Source organism: Pristiophorus japonicus, chromosome 19 (genome assembly GCF_044704955.1).
Source record: "Pristiophorus japonicus isolate sPriJap1 chromosome 19, sPriJap1.hap1, whole genome shotgun sequence".
NCBI classification, from domain to species: Eukaryota; Metazoa; Chordata; class Chondrichthyes; family Pristiophoridae; genus Pristiophorus; species Pristiophorus japonicus.
In genome coordinates, this window is record NC_091995.1 from 33,635,059 (window position 1) to 33,657,758 (window position 22,700).

General features: G+C 47.3%; 1 protein-coding gene across 2 annotated transcripts in view; it reads left to right on the forward strand.

Annotated features, from left to right (window-relative positions):
• Nucleotides 1–22,700, forward strand: part of LOC139229825 (ras/Rap GTPase-activating protein SynGAP-like) — a 389,857-nt gene that overhangs the window by 208,105 nt on the left and 159,052 nt on the right. For both annotated transcript variants that reach the window (XM_070861417.1, XM_070861416.1), the window contains exons 12-13: nucleotides 9,773–9,943; nucleotides 10,789–10,997. In XM_070861417.1, coding sequence (XP_070717518.1) covers nucleotides 9,773–9,943; nucleotides 10,789–10,997 — 380 coding nt within the window. The remainder of the gene's footprint in view (nucleotides 1–9,772; nucleotides 9,944–10,788; nucleotides 10,998–22,700) is intronic.

A 22,700-nucleotide genomic window follows, 5' to 3' on the forward strand; every position in this document is an offset into this window, starting at 1 on the left:
CCTACAGTTTCCTGATTTATGTCCCCCTCCTTTCTTGAATTTGTGGTTTTCCAATCTGCTGAGACTTCTCCATAATCCAGGGAATTTTGATAGATTACAACTAATGCATCCACTATCTCTGCAGCTATTTCTTTTAAGACCGTAGGATGCAGGCCATCAGGTCCAGAGGACTTGTCCGCCTTTAGTCCCATTAGTTTGCCGAGTACTTTTTCTCTAGTGATAGTGATTATTTTAAGTTCCTCCATCCCTATAGTCCCTTGTTTATCTATTATTATTGGGATACTTTTAGTGTCTTCTACTGCGAAGACCGATACAAAATATTTATTCAAAGTCTGCCATTTCCCTGTTTCCCATTATTAATTTCCCAGTCTCAGTCTCCAAGTGACAAAAGTTTACTTTAGCTCCTCTCTTCCTTTTTATATACCTGAAGAAGCACTGTTTTTATATTTCATGCTAGTTTACTCTCATAATCTATGTTCTCCTATTTTTTTTTAAGTCATCCTTTTCCAGCTTCTAAAAATTTCCCAATCCTCTAGCCGACCACTAAGCTTCGCAACATTGTATGCCTTTCTTTCAATTGGATAACATCCTTAACTTTCTAGGTTAACCATGGATAGTTCATACTTATCATAGTCTTTCTTTCTCATTGGAATATATCTTTGCTGAGAGTTATGAAATATCTCCTTAAATGTCTGCCACTGCATGTCTACCATATTACTTGCGGAGACATCGCTGGTGGTATTTCTCCAGCGACTTGAGGTGTCTACTGTACATGGTCCATGTCTCTGAGCCATAAAGGAGGCCGGTATTACTACAGCCCTGTAGACCATGAGCTTGGTGACAGTTTTGAGGGACTGATCTTCAAACACTCTTTTCCTCAGGCGGCCGAAGGCTGCACTGGCGCACTGGAGGCGGTGTTGGATCTCATCATCAATGCCTGCTCTTGTTGGTAGGAGGCTCCCGAGATAGGGGAAGTGGTCCAGATTGTCCAGGGCCACGCCGTGGATTTTGATGTTTGGGAGGCCTATCAACAAGAGCAGGCATTGATGATGAGATCCAACACCGCCTTCAGTGCGCCAGTGCAACCTTCGGCCGCCTGAGATTAAGAGTGTTTGAAAATCAGTCCCTCAAAACTGTCACCAAGCTCATGGCCTACTGGGCCATAGTAATACCCGCCCTCCTATATGGCTCAGAGACGTGAACCATGTACAGTAGATACCTCAAGTCGCTGGAGAAATAACACCAGCGATGTCTCCGCAAGATCCTGCAAATCCCCTGGGAGGACAGACACACAAACATCAGCGTCCTCGTCCAGGCCAATATCCCCAGCATTGAAGCACTAACCACACTTAGGCCACATAGTTCGCATGCCAGACACGAAACTCCCAAAGCAAGCGCTCTACTCGGAACTCGTCCACGGCAAACGAGCCAAAGGCGGGCAGAGGAAACGTTACCAGGACACCCTCAAAGCCTCCCTGATAAAGTGCGACATCCCCACTGACACCTGGGAGTCCTTGGCCATAGACCGCCCTAATTGGAGGAAGTGCATTCCGGAGGGCGCTGAGCTCCTCAAGTATCGTCGCCAAGAGCATGCAAAAATCAAGCGCAGGCAGTGGAAGGGGCGTGCGGCAAACCAGGCTCCCTGCCCACCCTTCCCCTCAACCACTGTCTGTCCCACCTGTGACAGAGACTGTGATTCTCGTATTGGACTGTTCAGCCACCTAAGAACTCATGCTAAGAGTGGAAGCAAGTCTTCCTCGATTCCAAGGGACTGCCTATGATGATGACCGTATTACCCTTTAATCTATTTTCCCAGTCTATAATTCTAGTAATTATACTTCACATGAGCCTCCTCCCATTCTACTGCATCTAATTCATCAGCATACCCTTCTATTTCTTTCACCCTCTTATCTAGTTTCCTCTTAAATGCATTGATGTTATTCACCTCAATCACTCCTTGCGATAGCTACTTCCACATTCTCGCCACTCTCTGAATAAAGAAGTTTCTCTTAATCAGGCAAATGGGATTTTGGATCCTTATCAATGACTATCATATTTATGTCCCCTAGTTATGCACTTTCCCCACAAGTGGAAATATCTCTGTCTAGCTTATAGTGTACCACTTTTCTACTCCCTTTTGTGTGGAAAAAATGCTTCCTGATTTCGCCCTTAAACGGCGCGGCTATAATTTTAAGATTATGTCCCCTTTCTCCTCAATTTAATAGAAACATAGAAAATAGATGCAGGAGTAGGCCTTCTGGCCCTTCGAGTCTGCACCACCATTCAATAAGATCATGGCTGATCATTCACCTCAGTACTCCTTTCCTGCTTTCTCTCCATACCCCTTGATCCCTTTAGCTATAAGGGCCATATCTAACTCCCTCTTGAATATATCTAACGAACTGGCATCAGCAACTCTCTGCGGTAGAGAATTCCACAGGTTAATAACTCTCTGAGTGAAGAAGTTTCTCCTCATCTCGTTCCTAATGACTTTACCACTTATCCTTAGACTGTGACCCTGGTTCGGGACTTCCCCAACATCGGGAACATTCTTCCTGCATCAAAGCTTTCCAATCCCGTCAGAATTTTATATGTTTCTATGAGATCCCCTCTCATTCTTCTAAATTCCAGTGAATATAAGCCTAGTCGATCCAGTCTTTCTTCATATGTCAGTCCTGCCATCCCGGGAATCAGTCTGGTGAACCTTCGCTGCACTCCCTCAATAGCAAGAACGTCCTTCCTCAGATTAGGAAACCAAAACTGAACATAATATTCCAGGTGAGGCCTCACCAAGGCCCTGTACAACTGCAGTAAGACCTCCCTGCTCCTATACTCAAATCCCCTAGCTATGAAGGCCAACATGCCATTTGCCTTCTTCACCGTCTGCTGCACCTGCATGCCAGCCTTCAATGACTAATGTACCACGACACCCAGGTCTCGTTGCACCTCCCCTTTTCCTAATCTGCTGCCATTCAGATAATATTCTGCCTTCATGTTTTTGCTTCCTAAGTGGATGAACTCACATTTATCCACATTATACTGCATCTGCCATGCCTTTGCCCACTCACCAAACTTGTCCAAGTCACACTGCAGCCTCTTAGCGTCCTCCTCACAGCTCACACCATCACCCAGCTTAGTGTCACCTGCAAACTTGGAGATATTACACTCAATTCCTTCATCTAAGTCATTGATGTACATTGCAAATAGCTGGGGTCCCAGCACTGAGCCCTGCGGCACCCCACTAGTCACTGCCTGCTATTCTGAAAAGGACCCGTGTACCCGACTCTCTGCTTCCTGTCTGCCAACCAGTTCTCTATCCACGTCAGTATATTACTCCCAATACCATGTGCTTTAATTTTGCACACCAATCTCTTGTGTGGGACCTTGTCAAAAGCCTTTTGAAAGTCCAAATACACCACATCCACTGGTTCTCCCTTGTCCACTCTACCAGTTACATCCTCAAAAAAATTCCAGAAGATTTGTCAAGCATGATTTCCCTTTCATAAATCCATGCTGACTTGGACCAATCCTGTCACTGCTTTCCAAATGCGCTGCTATTTAATCTTCAATTATTGATTCCAACATATTCCCCACTAATGATGTCAGGTTAACCGGTCTATAATTACCCGTTTTCTCTCCCTCCTTTTTTAAAATGTGGTGTTACATTAGCTACCCTCCCGTCCATAGGAACTGATCCAGAGTCGATAGACTGTTGGAAAATGATCACCAATGCATCCACTATTTCTAGCGCCACTTCCTTAAGTACTCTGGGATGCAGACTATCAGGCCCCAGGGATTTATCAGCCTTCAATCCCATCAATTTCCCTAACAGAATTTCCTGACTAATAAGGATTTCCTTCAGTTCCTCCTTCTCGCTAGACCCTCGGCCCCCTAGTATTTCCGGAAGGTTATTTGTGTCTTCCTTCGTGAAGACAGAACCAAAGTATTTGTTCAGTTGGTCTGCCATTTCTTTGTTCCCCATTACAAATTCACTTGATTCTGACTGCAAGGGACCTACGTTTGTCTTCATTAATGTTTTTCTCTTCTCATATCTATAGAAGCTTATGCAGTCAGTTTTTATGTTCCCAGCAAGCTTCCTCTCATACTCTATTTTCCCCCTCCTTTTTAAACCCTTTGTCCTCCTCTGCTGAATTCTAAATTTCTCCCGGTCCTCAGGTTTGCTGCTTTTTCTGGCCAATTTATATGCCTCTTCCTTGGATTTAACACTATCCCTAATTTCCCTTGTTAGCCATGGTTGAGCCACCTTCCCCGTTTTATTTTTACTCCAGACAGGGATGTACAATTGTTGAAGTTCATCCATGTGATCTTTAAATGTCTGCCACTGCCTATGCACCGTCAACCCTTTAAGTATCATTCGCCAGTCTATTCTAGCCAATTCACGTCTCATACCATCGAAGTTATCTTTCCTTAAGTTCAGGACCCTAGTCTCTGAATTAACTGTGTCACTCTCCATCTTAATAAAGAATTCTACCATATTATGATCACTCTTCCCCAAGGGGCCTCGCATAACAAGATTGCTAATTAGTCCTTTCTCATTACACATCACCCAGTCTAGGATGGCCAGCCCTCTAGTTGGTTCCTCAACATATTGGTCTAGAAAACCATCCCTAATACACTCCAGGAAATCCTCCTCCACCGTATTGCTACCAGTATATGTAAATTAAAGTCGCTCATGATAACTGCTGTACCTTTATTGCTAATTAGTCCTTTCTCATTACACATCACCCAATCTAGGATGGCCAGCCCTCTAGTTGGTTCCTCAACATATTGGTCTAGAAAACCATCCCTAATACACTCCAGGAAATCCTCCTCCACCGTCTCTAATCTCTAATTTCTTGTTTGATGCTGTCCCCAACCTCACTACTACTGTTTGGTGGTCTGTACACAACTCCCACTAGCATTTTCTGCCCTTTGGTATTCCGCAGTTCCAACCATACCGATTCCATATCATCCAAGCTAATGTCCTTTCTTACTATTGCGTTAATTTCCTCTTTAACCAGCAATGCTATACCACGTCCTTTTCCTTTCTGTCTATCCTTCCGGAATGCCCCTGGATGTTGAGTTCCCAGCCTTGGACACCCTGGAGCCATGTCTCCGTAATCCCAATTATATCATATTCGTTAATAGCTGCCTGCGCAGTTCATTCGTCCACCTTATTATGAATACTCCTTGCATTGAGGCACAGAGCCTTCAGGCTTGTCTTTTTAACACACTTTGTCCCTTTAGAATTTTGCTTTAATGTGGCCCTTTTTAATTTTTGCCTTGGGTTTCTCTACCCACCATTATTACTTTTCTTCTTTCTATCTTTTGCTTCTGCCCCCATTTTACTTCCCTCTGTCTCCCTGCATAGGTTCCCATCCCCCTGCCATATTAGTTTAAGCCCGCCACAACAGCACTAGCAAACACTCCCCCAGGACATCGGTTCCAGTCCTGCCAGGTGCAGACCATCCGGTTTGTACTGGTCCCACCTCTCCCAGAACCGGTTCCAATGTCCCAGGAATTTGAATCCCTCCCTCCTGCACCACCCCTCAAGCCACGTATTCATCTTAACTATCCTGCAATTCCTACTCTGACTAGCACATGGCACTGGTAGCAATCCAGAGATTACTACCTTTGAGGTCCTGCTTTTTAATTTAACTCCTAGCTCCCTAAATTCAGCTTGTAGGACCTCATCCCATTTTTTACCGATATCGTTGGTACCTATATGCACCACAACAACTGGCTGTTCACCCTCCCCCTTCAAAATGTCCTGCAGCCGCTCCGAGACATCCTTGACCCTTGCACCAGGGAGGCAACATACCATCCTGGAGTCTCAATTGCGGCCGCAGAAACGCCTATCTATTCCCCTTACCATAGAATCTCTACCACTATAGCTCTCCCACTCTTTTTCCTGCCCCCCTGTGCAGCAGAGCCACCCCTGGTGCCATGGACTTGGATGCTGCTGCGTTCCCCTGATGAGTCATCCCCCCCAACAGCACCTAAGGCAGTGTATCTGTTTTGGAGGGGGATGACCGCAGGGGACCCCTGCACTACCTTCCTTCCACTGCTCTTCCTGGTGGTCACCCATTCCCTATCTGGTTGTGTAACCTTTCCCTACGGTGTGACCAACTCACTAAATGTGCTATTCACGACATCCTCAGCATCACGGATGCTCCAGAGTGAATCCATGCGCAGCTCCAGTGCCGCAATGCGGTCTGTCAGGTGCTGCAGCCGGATACACTTCCTGCACATTTCCACATCAGAGGAAATAGTTTCTCTGAATCTATCCTTTTAGGCAGTGCATTCCAGATCACAACAACTCATTGCGTAAAAACAATTCTCCTCACCCCTCTGGTTCTTTTGCAAACTACCTTAAATCTGTGACCTCTGGTTACTGATCCTCCTGCCAGTGGAAGCAGTCTACTGCCAAATCCCCACCCCATTCCGCTCATTTTTTTCCCTCTTCCCTATCCCTGCTGAGTATATCCGCTTCCACCAGTTTTTCACTGCCCTTGCGACTGCTGCATTTGCGGAGTGTCATTCTCGCTCCGTTGGGTGAGGAAGCGGTATGGAGGCAGGACAACAACTCCCCATATGGCCCAACTGGCCTATGCCAGGACAGACGCTGCCTCTGTGGGTGAACTGTGCTGACTGAAGAAACCAAGGAATTTAAAGTCACCACCTTCTCATGATTGCTGCCAGGACTCCCGACATTTGCCACATTTTTGGGGGGGCCCCCAATTCATCCAGGATCTGATCCCGGCACATAAGCGTACTTAGTGTTTGAGGAGCACCATGGGGAAGCGGGCGGGGCTTCTGATTGGGTGATGCCATCCTGCCACACCCACTTTTTTTATTCGTTCATGGGATATGGACTTCGCTATATTGCCCATCCCTAATTGCCCTTGAGAAGGTGGTGCTGTGGCTTGCTAGGCCATTACGAGGGCAGTTAAGAGTCAACCGCATTGTTGTGGGTCTGGAGTTACATGTAGGCCAGACCAGGTAAGGACAGCAGATTTCCTTCCCCGAAGGGCATTAGTGACCCAAATGGGTTTTTACGACAATCCGATAGAATCATGGTCACCAGTCTTTTATTCCACATTTATTCAATTTACTGAATTTACATTCCTTAGCTGCTGTGGTCGGATTTGAACTCAGTATCCGGATCTTTAGTTCAGGTCTCTGGATTAGTCCAGCAACATAACCACTATGCTATCATACCACATCCGATGACATCGGCCTGGATGGAACAGGAAGCACCAACCTTCCCTTTCAATGGAATTCCCAACATCGGGAAAAAGTACTTGGGATCCAGTGGAACCAAGTCCTTTCCTTCCATCACCCCCACCCGTCTCCAGATCCCCACTTTCTTGCCTAGTTTGTGCTGCCACGATGTCCGCCCCTGTCCAGGATTCTCAAAGCCCCAGAGTTTGTTGCTAAGCATCACACTGGATAGCCCACTCTTTGGGCCCAAGTTTCCATACGATAAAAAATGGGCGCCCCTCCGAGCTGGGCGCCCGTTTTTCACGCCGGAAAAAAAACGCGCGATTCTGGAGCGCCCTGCAGCTCCATGTCTGCTTGGCGCGGCACCCAGGGGGCGGAGCCTACCACTCGCGCCGATTTTGTAAGTGGGAGGGGGCGGGTACCATTTAAATTAGTTTTTTTCCTGCCGGCAACCCTGCGCGTGCGCGTTGGAGCATTCGCGCACGCACAGTGTGAGGGAAACATTGGCACTCGACCATTTTTGTAGTTCTTTGTAGCTGTTTAATTTTTGAACATTTTTTAATAAAAGCACATTGCCATCAGCACATCAGCACTGAGGCTTCTTGCAGCAGTGAGAAGGCTGCAGGAAGCCTCAGAAAGTTGAGGTAGCCGTTTCCCGACGGCCTCCCCCCCCGCCGTCGGAAACGGCTTCCTCCTCCCCCCCAACCCCCCCCCCCCCCCCCCACGGGAACGAACGGCTGCCTCCTCCCCCCCCCCCCCGCGGGAACGAACGGCTGCCTCCTTTCTCCCCCCCCCCCCCCCCGCGGGAACAAACGGCTGCCTCCTCCCCCCCCCCCCCGCGGGAACGAACGGCTGCCTCCTTTCTCCCCCCCCCCCCCCCCGCGGGAACGAACGGCTGCCTCCTCCCTCCCCCCCCCCCCCCCGCGGGAACAAACGGCTGCCTCCTCCCCCCCCCCCCGCGGGAACGAACGGCTGCCTCCTTTCTCCCCCCCCCCCCCCCCCCGCGGGAACGAACGGCTGCCTCCTCCCTCCCCCCCCCCCCCCGCGGGAACAAACGGCTGCCTCCTCCCTCCCCCCCCCCCCCGCGGGAACGAACGGCTGCCTCCTTTCTCCCCCCCCCCCCCCCCCCCCCCGCGGGAACGAACGGCTGCCTCCTCCCTCCCCTCCCCCCCCCCGCGGGAACAAACGGCTGCCTCCTCCCCCCCCCCCCCCCCCCCGCGGGAACGAACGGCTGCCTCCTTTCTCCCCCCCCCCCCCCCCCCCCGCGGGAACGAACGGCTGCCTCAATTCTCCCTGGCTGAAGCACTTTCACACAGGTAGGAAGATGGTTTATTTAATCTTTTCTTTGCTTATAAGTGTTTATTCAGGTTGGATTTATTTGTATAATATTTGTATAAGTATAAATAAGGATTTATTATAGAATTTAATGACTTCCCTTCCCCCCCTCCCCCCCCCACCTCGTTCTGGACGCCTAATTTGTAACCTGCACCTGGTTTTTTAATGTGTAGACAAGGTTTTTTCAGTTTTACAAAAATCTTCACTTGCTTCATTCTAAGTTAGTTTGGAGTACGTTTTCACTGTGGAAACTTTGAAATCAGGCGTCAGTGGCCGGACACGCCCCCTTTTGAAGAAAAAATTCTGTTCCAAAGTGAAACTGTTCTAACTGACTATAACTGCAGAAAAAAAAATGTGGAGAATTGCGATTTCTAAAATAGTCCGTTCTCCACCAGTTGCTCCTAAAAATCTGATGCAAATCATGTGGAAACTTGGGCCCTTTGTTACTCATGCAAAAACACAGGAAATAAAACCAAGGTAGTGACGGGAAGAAAAATGGGCAACACCGTGCCACATGTTGGAGACATTTTGGGAGTGAAATTGCCCATTTTTATAGTCCTGATAGCAGCTCCGGGGGTCGCTAACACTACGCAAGACACTTTTCACCCGGGTGAGGGGGGCGCAATCGCCTCCCGGAAAATTGACGGGGAGTTTGCGGAGGTGCTGCCATGCCAGTGTCGCACACCGCAGTTAGCGCCCGGGCTGCCGTGCAGCCAATGACGCCCCGCGAAGGAAATTGTCCCATGGGCCGCGATCGGATGTCAACGGCAGCTTCGCGACCCGCTCTTGGGACACTCCTTAAAGGGGAAGGGGGCCAGCGCCCTGGGCCACCATCTTTTTTTGTCGGCTGACTCGCGGGTCGGCTCAATAATGGTGGCCCTAGCGTGGTCCGAGCAGCCATCGTGCAGCCCGGCACTCCGTCTTGGGTGCCGAGCTGCTGGTCCGATTGCACGCTGCCCTGGTGGCCCAGTGGAGGTCATCAGAGACCTTGCAGAATTCACAGCGGTCTTCCCCTCTAATCGAAGGGGAGGGGCGTTGAAGCGTGTCAGCACTATGCGGTGCTTCCTGTAGCGCCCCGGTTACTGCCCCCAAAGGAAGTAAAGCACTCAAGATTGTGCTCCGCTTCCTTTGAGGGGTACAAGGCAATTTCTCCCCCTTTATCTTTTAAGTCAGCATGCGTTATTCATAAATGCCGTCTGCTTCTGTCCCTCAGGCCTCCCATTCACCCTCGACCCTTCACCCAGTCACCCCTTCAGAGCGCACCGTGGCCTGGGTGACCAACATGACTCACCTTTCTGCGGACATCGAAAGCTCGCACCTGGAACGGGAGGAGTACAAATTGCGGGAATACTCCAAGTCGATGGATGAGAGCAAGCTCGACAAGGTGAAAATGGAGCTGTGTCAGCAAGGGGTGTTGGTGTTTAGGGGAGTTAGAAGGATGAGGAGGGCAGAAATTAGTGGCCTGTTTGCTTGAGGCCATCCCATATTGGGTCCTTGGTCTCTTCAACATCAGACCAGCGAGCCACGAATAACTGTTGGTTGTCCAAAACAGCTCTGCCATTTGAATTTAGGGTTGCTGCTTCACCGGTGGGAGGGTGGATGGGAGAGGGCGGCGATTGAGATTGAGGTGATCAGCAAGCAGGGAGACCAGGAGAGGGGAGCAATGGACTGGAGGCCGGGCGGTGGTGGGGGGGTGGGGGGGTGGGAGGCGATCGACGAGGAGAGTGGAACAATCGAAAGGGGAGCAACCGAATGAGGATGGGGGAACCAGGAGAGGAGTGATTGACAGGGAGAGGGGGACGATTGGTGGAAACATCAGCGAATTTCTGGGCCATAGAGTTCCCCAAAAATTGGCAAATTTTACGGGAAAAGTTATTTTTATAGGGTAAAGAAAAGGCACTTTGTGTCCTTTTAAGAGCTCGTTAGCAGGTTTCAACCGCAACGCGGGTGGCAACACGTAAAGGAGTTGGCATCACGGGGGACCCGGCTATCCATCTTCAGAGGTCGGCCGTCCGGCGACTACTGAAGGAGGGGCCGTGCCATTTTGTTTTCATCCTGCCTGAGGAATAGCCGCGCCTCTCAAAGGCTCCCCGTTTATATAAAAAAAAAGGTCAGGTTCCACGCCACGCAGTAGATGAGAAGGCGAGCGCCAACGAGCTCCCGTGTCGCAGTGTGACAGGTTAAATGTAATCGATTCCCCCCTGGTATCCATTTTCCCAGGGGCAACAGACCCAGTATGAAGAAGAGATCCTTTCCCTGAAGGAGCGGCTGCAGATGTCAAACCGCAAGCTGGAGGAGTACGAGCGGCGGCTGATGTCACAGGAGGAGCAGACGGGGAAGATCCTGCGGGAGTATCAGTCGCGCTTGGACGAGAGCGAGTGCCGTCTGCGCCGGCAGCAGGAGGAGAAGGACAGCCAGATCAAAGGCATTATCAACAGGTAAACGGCGGAGTGCCGACCCAACTGGAGGCTTGGCCGGAAAACCTTCAGGGCCAGTGACGTTCAATAGCAATACTGTTGCCGAGGGGAGGGCAGGTGGGTGGGTTGGTCACATGGACCAGAAATTTAACTAGACCAGCCACATAAATGCCCGAGCCACCAGAGCAGGTCAGAGGCTGGGTACTGTATGGCAAATGACTCACTTCCCGACTCCTTTAAAGCCTCTCTCCACCACCTACAAGGCACAAGTCAGGTGTGTAATGGCATACTCTGCAGTTGCCTGGATGGGTGCAGCTTCAACCACACTCAATACAAGCCGGGTATGGTGGTGTTGTAGTTATGTTACTAAACCAATAACTCAGAGGATTGGACTAATAATCCCAGGGGTCACCATTGACCGGAAACTCAACTGGACCAGCTGCATAAATGCCGTGGCTACTAGAGCAGGTCAGTGCAGCGAGTGTCCCACTCCTGACTCCCCAATGCCTCTCCACTGCTTAGAAGGGACAAGTCTGGAGTGTGATGGAATACTCTCCACTTACCTGGATGGGTGAAGTTGCAACAGCACTCATTACATGCCGGTATGGCAGTATAGTCGTTATATTGCTGGACTAATAATCCAGAAAACGTGAGTTCAAATCCCCACCGATTTGAATTTGGTTTAACAAAAAAAAAATCTGGAAATTAAAAGCTGGTAAAAATATAATTGGTTCACTAATGTCTTTTAACCCGCCGTCTTTACCCGGTTTGACCTATATGTGACTCAAGGTCAAAACCAATGTGGTTGACATCTAGCTTCTTTCGAAGGGGCCGAGCAAACCACAGGGGTGGATCAAACTGATAAAGAATAAACTTCCTACCTGGGAAACCGTCACCAGATTGACTGCAGCAGTTCAATAACAAGTTGCACAACCACATTCTCAAGGCCAACTAGAGACAGGCCACAATACCGGCCTTGCCAGCGACGACCACTTCCCGAGAATGTAAATAATTTGGTACAACGTATCCTGACTAAAATCCCCAAGGTACCATGCAGAGTTCAATGCCATCTTCGCCTAACACCCACCCAACGGACATTACAGAATTACATAGAATATACAATACAGAAACAGACCAGTCGGACCAACCAGTCTATGCTCCACTCGAGCCTCCTCCCATCCTTTCTCATCTAACACTATAGGTATAACTTTCTCCCTCATATGCTTATCTAGCTTCCCCTTAAATGCACCGTAGTATTTGCCTTAACTGTGGTAGCGAGTTCCACATTCTCACCACTCTTGAGATTACTTGCAACACAACTTCTCCTCACAAAACTCTGGGTAAAGTCAGTCGTCCAAGTCAAACACAGCATAGATTAGATGTACATGATAGTGCATTCACATTGCATGCCAACACTAAATTGCAGTGTAAACCTGACGCCCAAGCTCAAATAGACTGGGATTGAGACTTCCTCCTCCAGGAATCTTCCCTTTTGTTCTTAGGTCAGGCTCAGATAGTGGATTCAGGCTTTTTTTAATATTGTAATTACATTGTTGGCACAAACACAACATTTCATCCTAAATCTGCCTCAACTTTGCTTGATGGGTCAGTGTACAGGGGATTTACTCTGTACCTAACTTGTGCTGTACCTGAACCTGGGAATGTTTGATGGAACAGTGTAGAGGGAGCTTTATTCTGTATCTGACCCATACTGTACCTGCCCTGGGAGTGTTTGAGGGGACAGTGTAGAACATAACCTAAGAACATAAGAAATAGGAACAGGAGTAGGCCATTTGGCCCCTCGAGCCTGCTCCATCATTCAATAAGATCATGGCTGATCTGATCATGGCTCAACTCCACTTCCCTGCCCACCCCCCATAACCCTTTACCCCATATCGCTCAAAAATCTGTCTATCTCCACCTTAAATATATTCAATGACCCAGCCTCCACAGCTCTCTGGGGCAGGGAATTCCACAGATTTGCAACCCTCAGAGAAGAAATTCCACCTTATCTCAGTTTTAAATGGGCGACCTCTTATTCTGAAACTATGCCCCCTAGTTCTAGATTCCCCCAAGAGTGGGCACATCCTCTCTGCATCTACTTTGTCGAGTCCCCTCATTATCTTTTTTGTTTCAATAAGATCACCTCTCATTCTTCTGAACTCCAATGAGTCCAACCTGCTCAAACTTTCTTCATAAGTCAACCCCTTCATCTCAGGAATCAACCTAGTGAACCTTCTCTGAACTGCCTCCAATGCAAGTATATCCCTCCTTAAATAAGATGACCAAAACTGTACGCAGTACTCCAGATGTGGCCTCACCAATACCCTGTACAGTTGTAGCAGGACTTCTCTGCTTTTATACTCCATCCCCCTTACAATAAAGGCCAACATTCCATTTGCCTTCCTGATCACTTGCTGTACCTGCATACTAACTTTTTGTGGTTTCATGCACAAGGATGCCCAGGTCCCTCTATACTGCAGCATTTTGTAATTTTTCTCCATTTAAATAATGATTTGCTTTTTATTTTTTCTGCCATTGTGGATAGCCTCACACTTTCCCACATTATACTCCTTCTGCCAAATTTTTGCCCACTCACTCAGCCTTTGCAGATTTTTTGTGTCCTCCTCACAACTTGCTTTTCCATCCATCTTTGTATCATTTCCAAACTTGGTTACATTACACTCGGTCCCTTCATCCAAATCATTAATATAGATTGCAAATAGTTGAGGCCCCAGCACCGATCCTGTGGCACCCCACTAGTTACTGTTTGTCAACCGGAAAATTACCCATTTATCCCGACTCTCTTTTTTCTGTTAGTTAACCAATTCTCTATCCAGGCTAATATATTACCCCCAATCCCGAGAACTTTTATCTTGTGCCGTAATATTTTATCGAATGCCTTCTGGAAATCCAAATACACCATATCCACTGGTTCCCCCTTATCCACCCTGCTCGTTACATCCTCAAAGAACTCCAGCAAATTTGTCAAACATGATTTCCCTTTCATAAAACTATGCTGACTCTGCTTGACTGAATTATGCTTTTCCAAATGTCCTGCTACTGCTTCCTTAATAATGGACTCCAGCATTTTCCCAACCACAGATGTTAGGCAAACTGGTCTATAGTTTCCTGCTTTCTGTCTGCCTCCTTTTTTAAATAGGGGTGTTCTATTTGCAGTTTTCCAATCTGCTGGGACCTCCCCAGAATCCAGGGAATTTTGGTAGATTACAACCAATGCATCCACTAGCTCCGCAGCCACTTCTTTTAAGACCCTAGGATGCAAGCCATCAGGTCCAGGGGACTTGCCCACCTTTTAGTCCCATTATTTTACCGAGTACTTCTTCAGAACATTAGCAGCAGGTCGGGGCCATAAAAGGGGCGGCGGCCATGGGCAGCGTACCATTGAAGGTACAGCGCGAGCTGGTGCAGGAGGGAGACGGCAGCAAAGAGTGATGTCATCAAGGTCCAGGTCGGTGATTGGAGCGTGGGCAGACACAGCAGGGGTGGCGAGGTTGTGGCGAAGGAGCGGCGAGAGACTGTAGAGGGATATGATCGGGGCCCAGATGAGGCGTGACTTTGGGGCCAGGGGCACAGGGGCAGCACGGGCCCGTGCAGCAGAGCTGGTCTTCAATCGTCATGGGTAATCCTTGCCACTGGACCAAGACCGAGCTCTGTCAAGCCCGTGTGGTGGCTGGTGTGCAACGGCCACCACACGTTAAAAAAAATCCACGCACAGGCATCTTCCACTCTTGAGGACATAGTTCGGGTCCTTCATTGAAACACGTGTGAACTCATCCTTTTTTGGCGTGCAAGCAAGATATCCTCATTTCGAGGGACTGCCTTTGATTGATTAAACTTCTTCGGTAAAATAATGGGGCTAAAGATGGACAAGAGGGAGTTTTATTCTGTATCTAACTCGTGCTATACCTGAACTTCACTGCTTGAGTTAAATGATAGGTGTGAAGATCATGGAATCTTGCCACTAAAATATCAGATTGTGTTTGCATCAGTCGACAATCATTTGCCTCTCTGGCTTCATTTGTGCAACAGATGTCATGAACTTTCAGAATTAGAAACTATTAGAGACAAGCTAACAAGCTCTGTTGACTCCATGGAAACAAACGGCAAGAACAATTCTTTACAATCAAACTGGTCAACAAAGACGCCGCCATCGATGGGACTCCTGGTCAATCCTTGACCGTGGATAGACTGCTAGGGAGCTGCCCTCGTGATGGTGTTGACTTTTTAAACAGAAATGTAAAGGCTGGAATTTTCCCAACTTCCCACCCCAGCACCATTCAGCTACCCACGATTTTTCATCCATTCATGTCAGTGACTGGAAAATTGCGGGACGTGCACCTGCAATTTTCCTACAATCCAGCACTGCATGCAAGCCCAATCCAATGGGAAAATTCCACCCAAAATGTCACGGTCCATTCATGCTAACCCCTCTATTTTCCTCATTCTCCCACTGCAGTACCTAGCCTTGCTTTGAATGCTTCTACTACCCTGCTGGACAGATTATTCAAAGCATTTGTAACCCTTCAAGTCAAGGGGTTCTTCCTACGTTTCTCTTCTAAATTTACCTTTCCCGTACACTACAACAGTGACTACATTCCAAAAGTACTTCATTGGCTGTAAAACGGTTTAAGATGTCTGAAAGGCGCTATATAAATCCAGTCAGTGCCCTTTTGAGACATTTATTTAGAGTCAAGATTGCCATTCAGGGTAAATCCAGCAACCCAGTCTATATCTATAGGAAAACTTGGGGAGTTCACAATGGGAGGGCATTTGGGCGGGAAGATTGATTCTTCCTAACGAGATGTTTGGAAATGAGGGTCAGTGGGAGATATCGTGACCCATCATGCAATAGTTGAGGCAGTTTTAGGATGAAATGTTGCGTTTGTGCCAACAATGTAGTTACAATATAAATGAAGCCTGAATCCACCATCTGAGCCTGACCCGAGAACAAAAGGGAAGCTTCCTGGAGGAGGAAGTCTCATTCCCAGTCTATTAGAGCTTTGGCATCAGGTTTACACTGCAATTTAGTGTTGGCATGCTGTGTGAATGCACTATCATGTACATCTAATCCATGCTGTGTTTGACTTGGATTACTGACTTCACGCAGAGTTCTGTGGAGGAGTGATGTTGCAAGTAACCTCGAGTGATGGGAATGTGGAACTCGCTACCACAGGGAGTAGTTGAGGCGAATAATATAGATGCATTTAAGTGGAACCTAGATAAGCACTTGAGGGAGAAGGGAATTGAGGGCTATGCCTATAGAGTTAGATGAGAAAGGACAGGAGGAGGCTCAAGTGGAGCATAAACGTCAGCATGACTGGTTGGGCCGAATGGCCTGTTTCTGTGCTGTATATTCTATGTAATTCTGTCTTCAGTTTAAGACGAACCACAGCCCATGCCAACTTGTAATGTGGGAAGTCCATACACACAACACCAATTACACTACCTTCATTAACCCTTCTCCATTACTTCATCAAATCACTCCATCAAGTTTGTCGGACATGACTTGCCTTTAACCAACCCGTGGTGGCTGTCTTTGATGAACCCATGTTTTTTTCAAGTGACAGTTAATTTTGTCCCAGATTATTCCACTGATTGTCAGCTTGGCTCAGTTGGTAGCACTCGCATCTCAGAGGGTTGTGGGTTTCAGCCTCGCTCGACTTGAGAGCATAAGCGAGACTGGTGCTACGGTGAGGAGAGCGATGCTTTGTCGGAGGTGTTGGCCTACGGCTGGGGTGTTAAACCATCTGTCTGTTCATTGGTTCTGTGTAAATCAAAGGAAGTTCTATGGTGTTCAGTCTATGGTGTTCTATTCTTTCCAAATCAAATACCCCCTAAAAGCAGCTTAACCGGTCATCCATCTCACTGCTTGTAAGAAACTCATCACAATTTCCTCCTCAGTTAATAGAAGCACATTCCCACACATCACTAGATGTGCGTTAAAGAAAGACAAGCATTTATATAGCGTCTTTCTAGGCCACCCCGACCTGGGAGAGGACACCACCGCAGGTCGGGAGGATAAAAGAGCATTACCACTACAACTTCCAGCGCGAGCCGCTCCAAGTATGCGACAATTTCGAGGTGGGTGACTGGGTGATGTCGTCAAAACCCAGGTCGCTGTTTGGAGCGTGAGCAGGAACATCGGCGGAGCCCAGGTACAGCGGACGAGCGGGAAGGTCGGGGCGGGTGAGCGGCGTGTGATCGTGGCTAAGATTCGGCGAGGGATCGTGGCAGAGGTGCGGTGAGGGATCGTGGCAGAGGTGCAGCAAATGTTTTGTGGCGGAGGAGCGGTGAGAGATCGTGGCGGAGGTGCGGCGAATTTTTGTGGTGGAGTAGCGGCGCGAGATCGTGGCGGAGTTGTGGCAAATGAGGGTACGAGACCTGGAAGAGCTGAGGGCCCAGGGGTAGTACGGACCAGCCCACACTGCGATATGTGTGCGCACTAGGTCCGTGCAGCAGAGCAGATCTCCAGTCGTCCTGGTTAATCCTTGCCACTGGATAAAGGCCTAGCTCTGTCAAGGCCGTGTGGTGGCTGATGTGCAACGGTCACCACACATTAAAAAAATTCATGCACAGACATCTTCCACCCCCTCAATTGGAGTTCAGGACTGGAATATCATGTCCTTCATTGAAACACCTGTGAACTCGTGTGGAAGCAGTGTAATGGCGGAGATGGAAGGGTGAAGGCGGCCTCCGCAAAGTCGGAATATTAAAAGGGGAGGATTTGCAGATTGGAAGCTCAAACTAAACATCACATCAAGATCTGACGGCTTTTGAATATGGAAGTAAAAAGCACTGTTCAGTGGGGAGAGATGGTACATGTGCTCTGTGTGTGGGAAGGAATTCACTCAATCATCCGACCTGCTGAGACACCAGCGAGTTCACACTGGGGAGAGGCCATTCACCTGCTCCGAGTGTGGGAAGGGATTCACTACCTTATCCAACCTGCTGGTACACCCAGAGAGTTCGCACTGGGGAGAGGCCGTTCACCTGCTCAGTGTGTGGGAAAGGATTCACTCGGTCATCCAGCCTGTCACAACACCAGCGAGTTCACACTGGGCAGAGTCCATTCACCTGCTCTGTGTGTGGGAAGGGATTTACTCGGTCATACACCCTGCTAACACACCAGCGAGTTCACAATTGACTGCAGGGGTTGGACTCTGCAGTTAATCACATCCAAGACTGAACCAAATACATTTTGAAATTTGGAGTTTGTTTCTGCTGATAATGACCCCCAAAACTGTCTCTAGTTTAATATTCTGGATACATATCAAATAAATCAAAGGGTGAAAGATTTTTAAAGAGTCATCCTCGTTCGAGGCACCGCCATGATGATGATGACATCACAAAGCGCTTTACAACCAGTAAAGTATTTTTGAAATATAGCCACTGTTGTAATGTAGGAAACACAGTAGCCAATTTATGCACAACAAACTCCCACAAATAGCAATGTGATGATGACCAGGCCATGTTTTAGTGATGTTGGTTGAGAGATAAATAATGGCCAGGGGACTGGGGAGAACTCCCCTGCTCTTCTTTGGAATAATGCCATGGAATCTACCCGAGATGGTAGAGGGGGCCTCGGTTTAGCATCTCATCCGAAAGACAGCACCTCCAACAGTGCAGCACTCTTTCAGAGCATTGTTAGCTTGAGACGGTCAATGTTAACCTGGATAGGTGGATCATTGTAAGCCAAGATTTGCTTCACGAGGTAGGTTTTATGACCGTGAACCCAGGAATCATAAGTACATAAGAAATAGGAATCAAGCAGAGTCAGCATGGTTTTATGAAAGGGAAATCATGTTTGAAAAATTTGCTGGAGTTCTTTGTGGATGTAATGAGCAGGGTGGATAAGTCGATGTCGTGTATTTGTATTTCCAGAAGGCATTAGATAAAGTGCCACATAAAAGGTTACTGCACAAGATAAGAGCTCACTGGGTTGGGGGGAAATATATTAGCATGGATAGAGGATTGGCTAACTAACAGAAAACAGAGAGTTGGGATAAATAGGTCATTTTCAGGTTGGCGAACTGTAACTAGTGGGTTGCCATAGGGATCGGTGCTGGGGCCTCAACTATTTACGATCTATATTAATGACTTGGATGAAGGGACCGAGTGTAATGTTGCCAAATTTGCGGATGTTACAAAGATAGATGGGAAAGCAAATAATGTGCGCGATGCAAAGAATCTGCAAAGGGATATAGATAGGCTAAGTGGGTGGGCAAAAGTCTGGCAGTTGGAGTATAATGTGGGAAAATGTGAGGTTATCCACTTTGGTCGGAAAAATAAAAAAGCAAATTCTTATTTAAATGGGGAGAGATTACAAAATGCTGAGGTACAGAGGGATCTGGGGGTCCTTGTAAATGAAACACAAAAAGTTAGTATGCAGGTACAGCAAGTAATCAGGAAGGCAAATGGAATGTTGGCCTTTAATGCAAGGGGGATGGAGTATAAATTCAGACAAGTCCTGCTACAACTGTACAGGGTATTGGTGAGACCACACCTGGAGTAATGCATACAGTTTTAGTCTCCTTATTTAAGGAGGGATATACTTGTATTTGTAGGCAGTTCAGAGAAGGTTCACGAGGTTGATTCCTGAGATGAAGGGGTTGTCTTATGAAGAAAGGTTGAGCGGGTCTATACTCATTGGAGTTTAGAAGAATGAGAGGGTATCTTATTGAAACATATAAGATCTGAAGGGGCTTCACAGGGTAATAATGCATGCTTTTATGCCAACTTTGCACACTGATAATATATATATATCTTCTCAGGATATGGGTGTCACTGGCAGCGCCATCATTTATTGTCCATATCCTAGTTTTTGTTTATTTATTGATTCACGGCATGTGGGTGTTGCTGGCAGATGGCATTTATGGGGCATTTATTGTCCATCCCTAAACGTCCTTGAGAAGATGATGTTGGGCTGCATCCTGAAACCACTGTGATACAACTGAGTGGCTCGCTAGGCCACTTCAGAGGGTAGTTAAGAGTCAACCACGTTGGTGTGGGACTGGAGTCACATATAGGCCAGACCGGCAGGCTTCGTTCCCTAAAGGACATCAGTGAACCAGTTGGGTTTTTTGATAATCTGACAGCTTCATGGGTAGTTTTACTGATAGCAGATCTTTATTTCCAGATTTATTAAAGCTGAATTCAAATTCTCAGATTGCTGTGGTTGAAGTTAAACCAAGGTCACTGTGGCACTATTTGGAAGAAGAGCAGAGAAGTTCTTCCTGATGTCCTGGTCAATAGTTATCCCTCAACCAACATCAAAAACAGATTATCTGGGTCATTATCACATTGCTGTTTGTGGGAGCTTGCTGTACACAAATTGGCTGCTGCATTTCCCACATTATAACAATGACTATATTTCAAAAATATTTCATTAGCTGTAAAGCATTTTGGAATGTCCTGAGGTCGAGAAAGGCTCCATATAAATTTAAGTCTTTCTTCTTCACTGGGCCTTTGCAAGCTTTTACAAGCCACGAATGAAGCTACGCATCATGACTTTCACAGAAGTACTATTTGTCTGTTGCTGCGGTGATATGAAATGAGCTGGATTCCACAGCAACCAGGCACCCCAGGGTATTACAAAACCAATTCTTAAAGCCGTTCTATCATACAAGGAGGACATATGTTTGTGGATAGTGCCATATTGCGCGGGAAAGCAGGATGTTGTAAGGAAAGCATTCAACGATACTTAGCAGCTCAGCAGTTGAATGGCAGGTGGCATTTATGATTCTGAAATGTAAGCTACTACAAATGGATTCTAAAAATAAGTTTTGGGCTGCATAAGAGTTTAAGAAAGACTTGCATTTATATAGCGCCTTTCACGACCTCAGAGCATCCCAAAGTGCTTTAGTCAATGAAGTACTTTTTGGAATGTAGTTACTGTTGTAATATAAGAAACGCAGCAGCCAATTTGCACACAGCAAGCTTCCACCAACAGCAACGTCCAGATAATCTGTTTTTAGTGATGCTGATTGAGGGATAAATATTGGCAAGAACACCGGGCACAACTCCCCTGCTCTTCTTCAAAATAGTGCAGTGAGATCTATTAGTTCCACCCGAACAGGCAGACTTTTAACGTCTCATCCGAAAGACAGCACCTCTGATAGTGCAACACTCCCTCAGCATTGCACCGGACGTGCCAGCTCAACTCTCTGTAGTGAGTCTTGAACCTGCAACATTCTGACTCAGAGGCAAGGTTGCTACCAACTGAGCCACTGACTGACACCTTGAAGATCAGAGAAAGGATACTCAAGTATGTCTGAGGTTACTTGTATAAAAGGTTATTATGGAATAAGCCATTCAACTCCTCATTATGCTTCCTCTCTGCGTCCTTGGTGTTGAGATTGGAGCTGATTGCACTGTCTCCTACTCTAACTCATAAGATCATAAGAAATAGGAGTAGTAGGCTATACAGCCCCTTGAGCCCGCTCCACCATTCAATAAGATCATGGCTGATCTGATCATGGACTCAACTCCACTTCCCTGCCCGCTCCCCATAACCCTTTATTCCCATATTGCTCAAAAATCTGTCTATCTCCGCCTTAAATATATTCAATGACCCAGCCTCCACAGCTCTCTGGCGCAGAGAATTCCACAGATTTACAACCCTCTGAGAGAAGAAATTCCTCCTCATCTCAGTTTTAAATGGGTGGCCCCTTATTCTAAGATTATGCCCCCTAGTTCTAGTCTCTCCTATCAGTGGAAACATCCTCTTTGCATCCACCTTGTCAAGCCCCCTCATAATCTTATACGTTTCAATAAGATCACCTCTCATTCTTCTGAATTCCAATGTGTAGAGGTCCAACCTACTCAACCTTTTCTCATAAGTCAACCCCTCATCTCTGGAATCAACCTTGTGAATCTTCTCTGAACTGCCTCCAAAGCAAGTATATCCTTTCATAAATATGGAAACCAAAGCTGCACGCAGTATTCCAGGAGTGGCCTCACCAATACCCTGTATAACTGTAGCAAAACTTCACTGCTTTTATACTCCATCCCCTTTGCAATACAGGCCAAGATTCCATTGGCCTTCCTGATCACTTGCTGTACCTGCATACTAACCTTTTGTGTTTCATGTACAACGACCCCCAGGTCCTGCTGTACTGCAGCACTTTGCAATTTTTCTCCATTTAAATAATAACTTGGTCTTCGATTTTTTTTCTGCCAAAGTGCATAACCTCACACTTCCCAACATTATATTCCCATCTGCCAAATTTTTGCCCACTCACTTAGCTTGTCCTTTTGCAGGACCTCAGCACTGCGGAGCTCCTCATCTTTCACATGTCTACCCGTCCTCCTACAATCTAATTCAAACTCCAGCTCACCCGCGGCCTGTCCTCGAAGTATCCAGCCGTTTCCTCTTTTCATTTCACCTCAGCACTGTAGGCCTTGACTCTGCACCATCTGATTAGGTCCAGTTTTGGGCATCACACTTTAGGAAGGATAACAAGGCCTTGGAGAGGGTACAGAGGAGATTTACTAGAATGGTACCAGGAAATCATTGAATCTTACAGCACAGAAGGAACCCATTCAGCCGATCATACCTGTGACATATTCAAAAGGGGGTTAGATGTGGCCCTTACATAGAAACATAGAAAATAGGTGCAGGAGCAGGCCATTCAGCCCTTCTAGCCTGCACCGCCATTCAATGAGTTCATGGCTGAACATGAAACTTCAGTACCCCCTTCC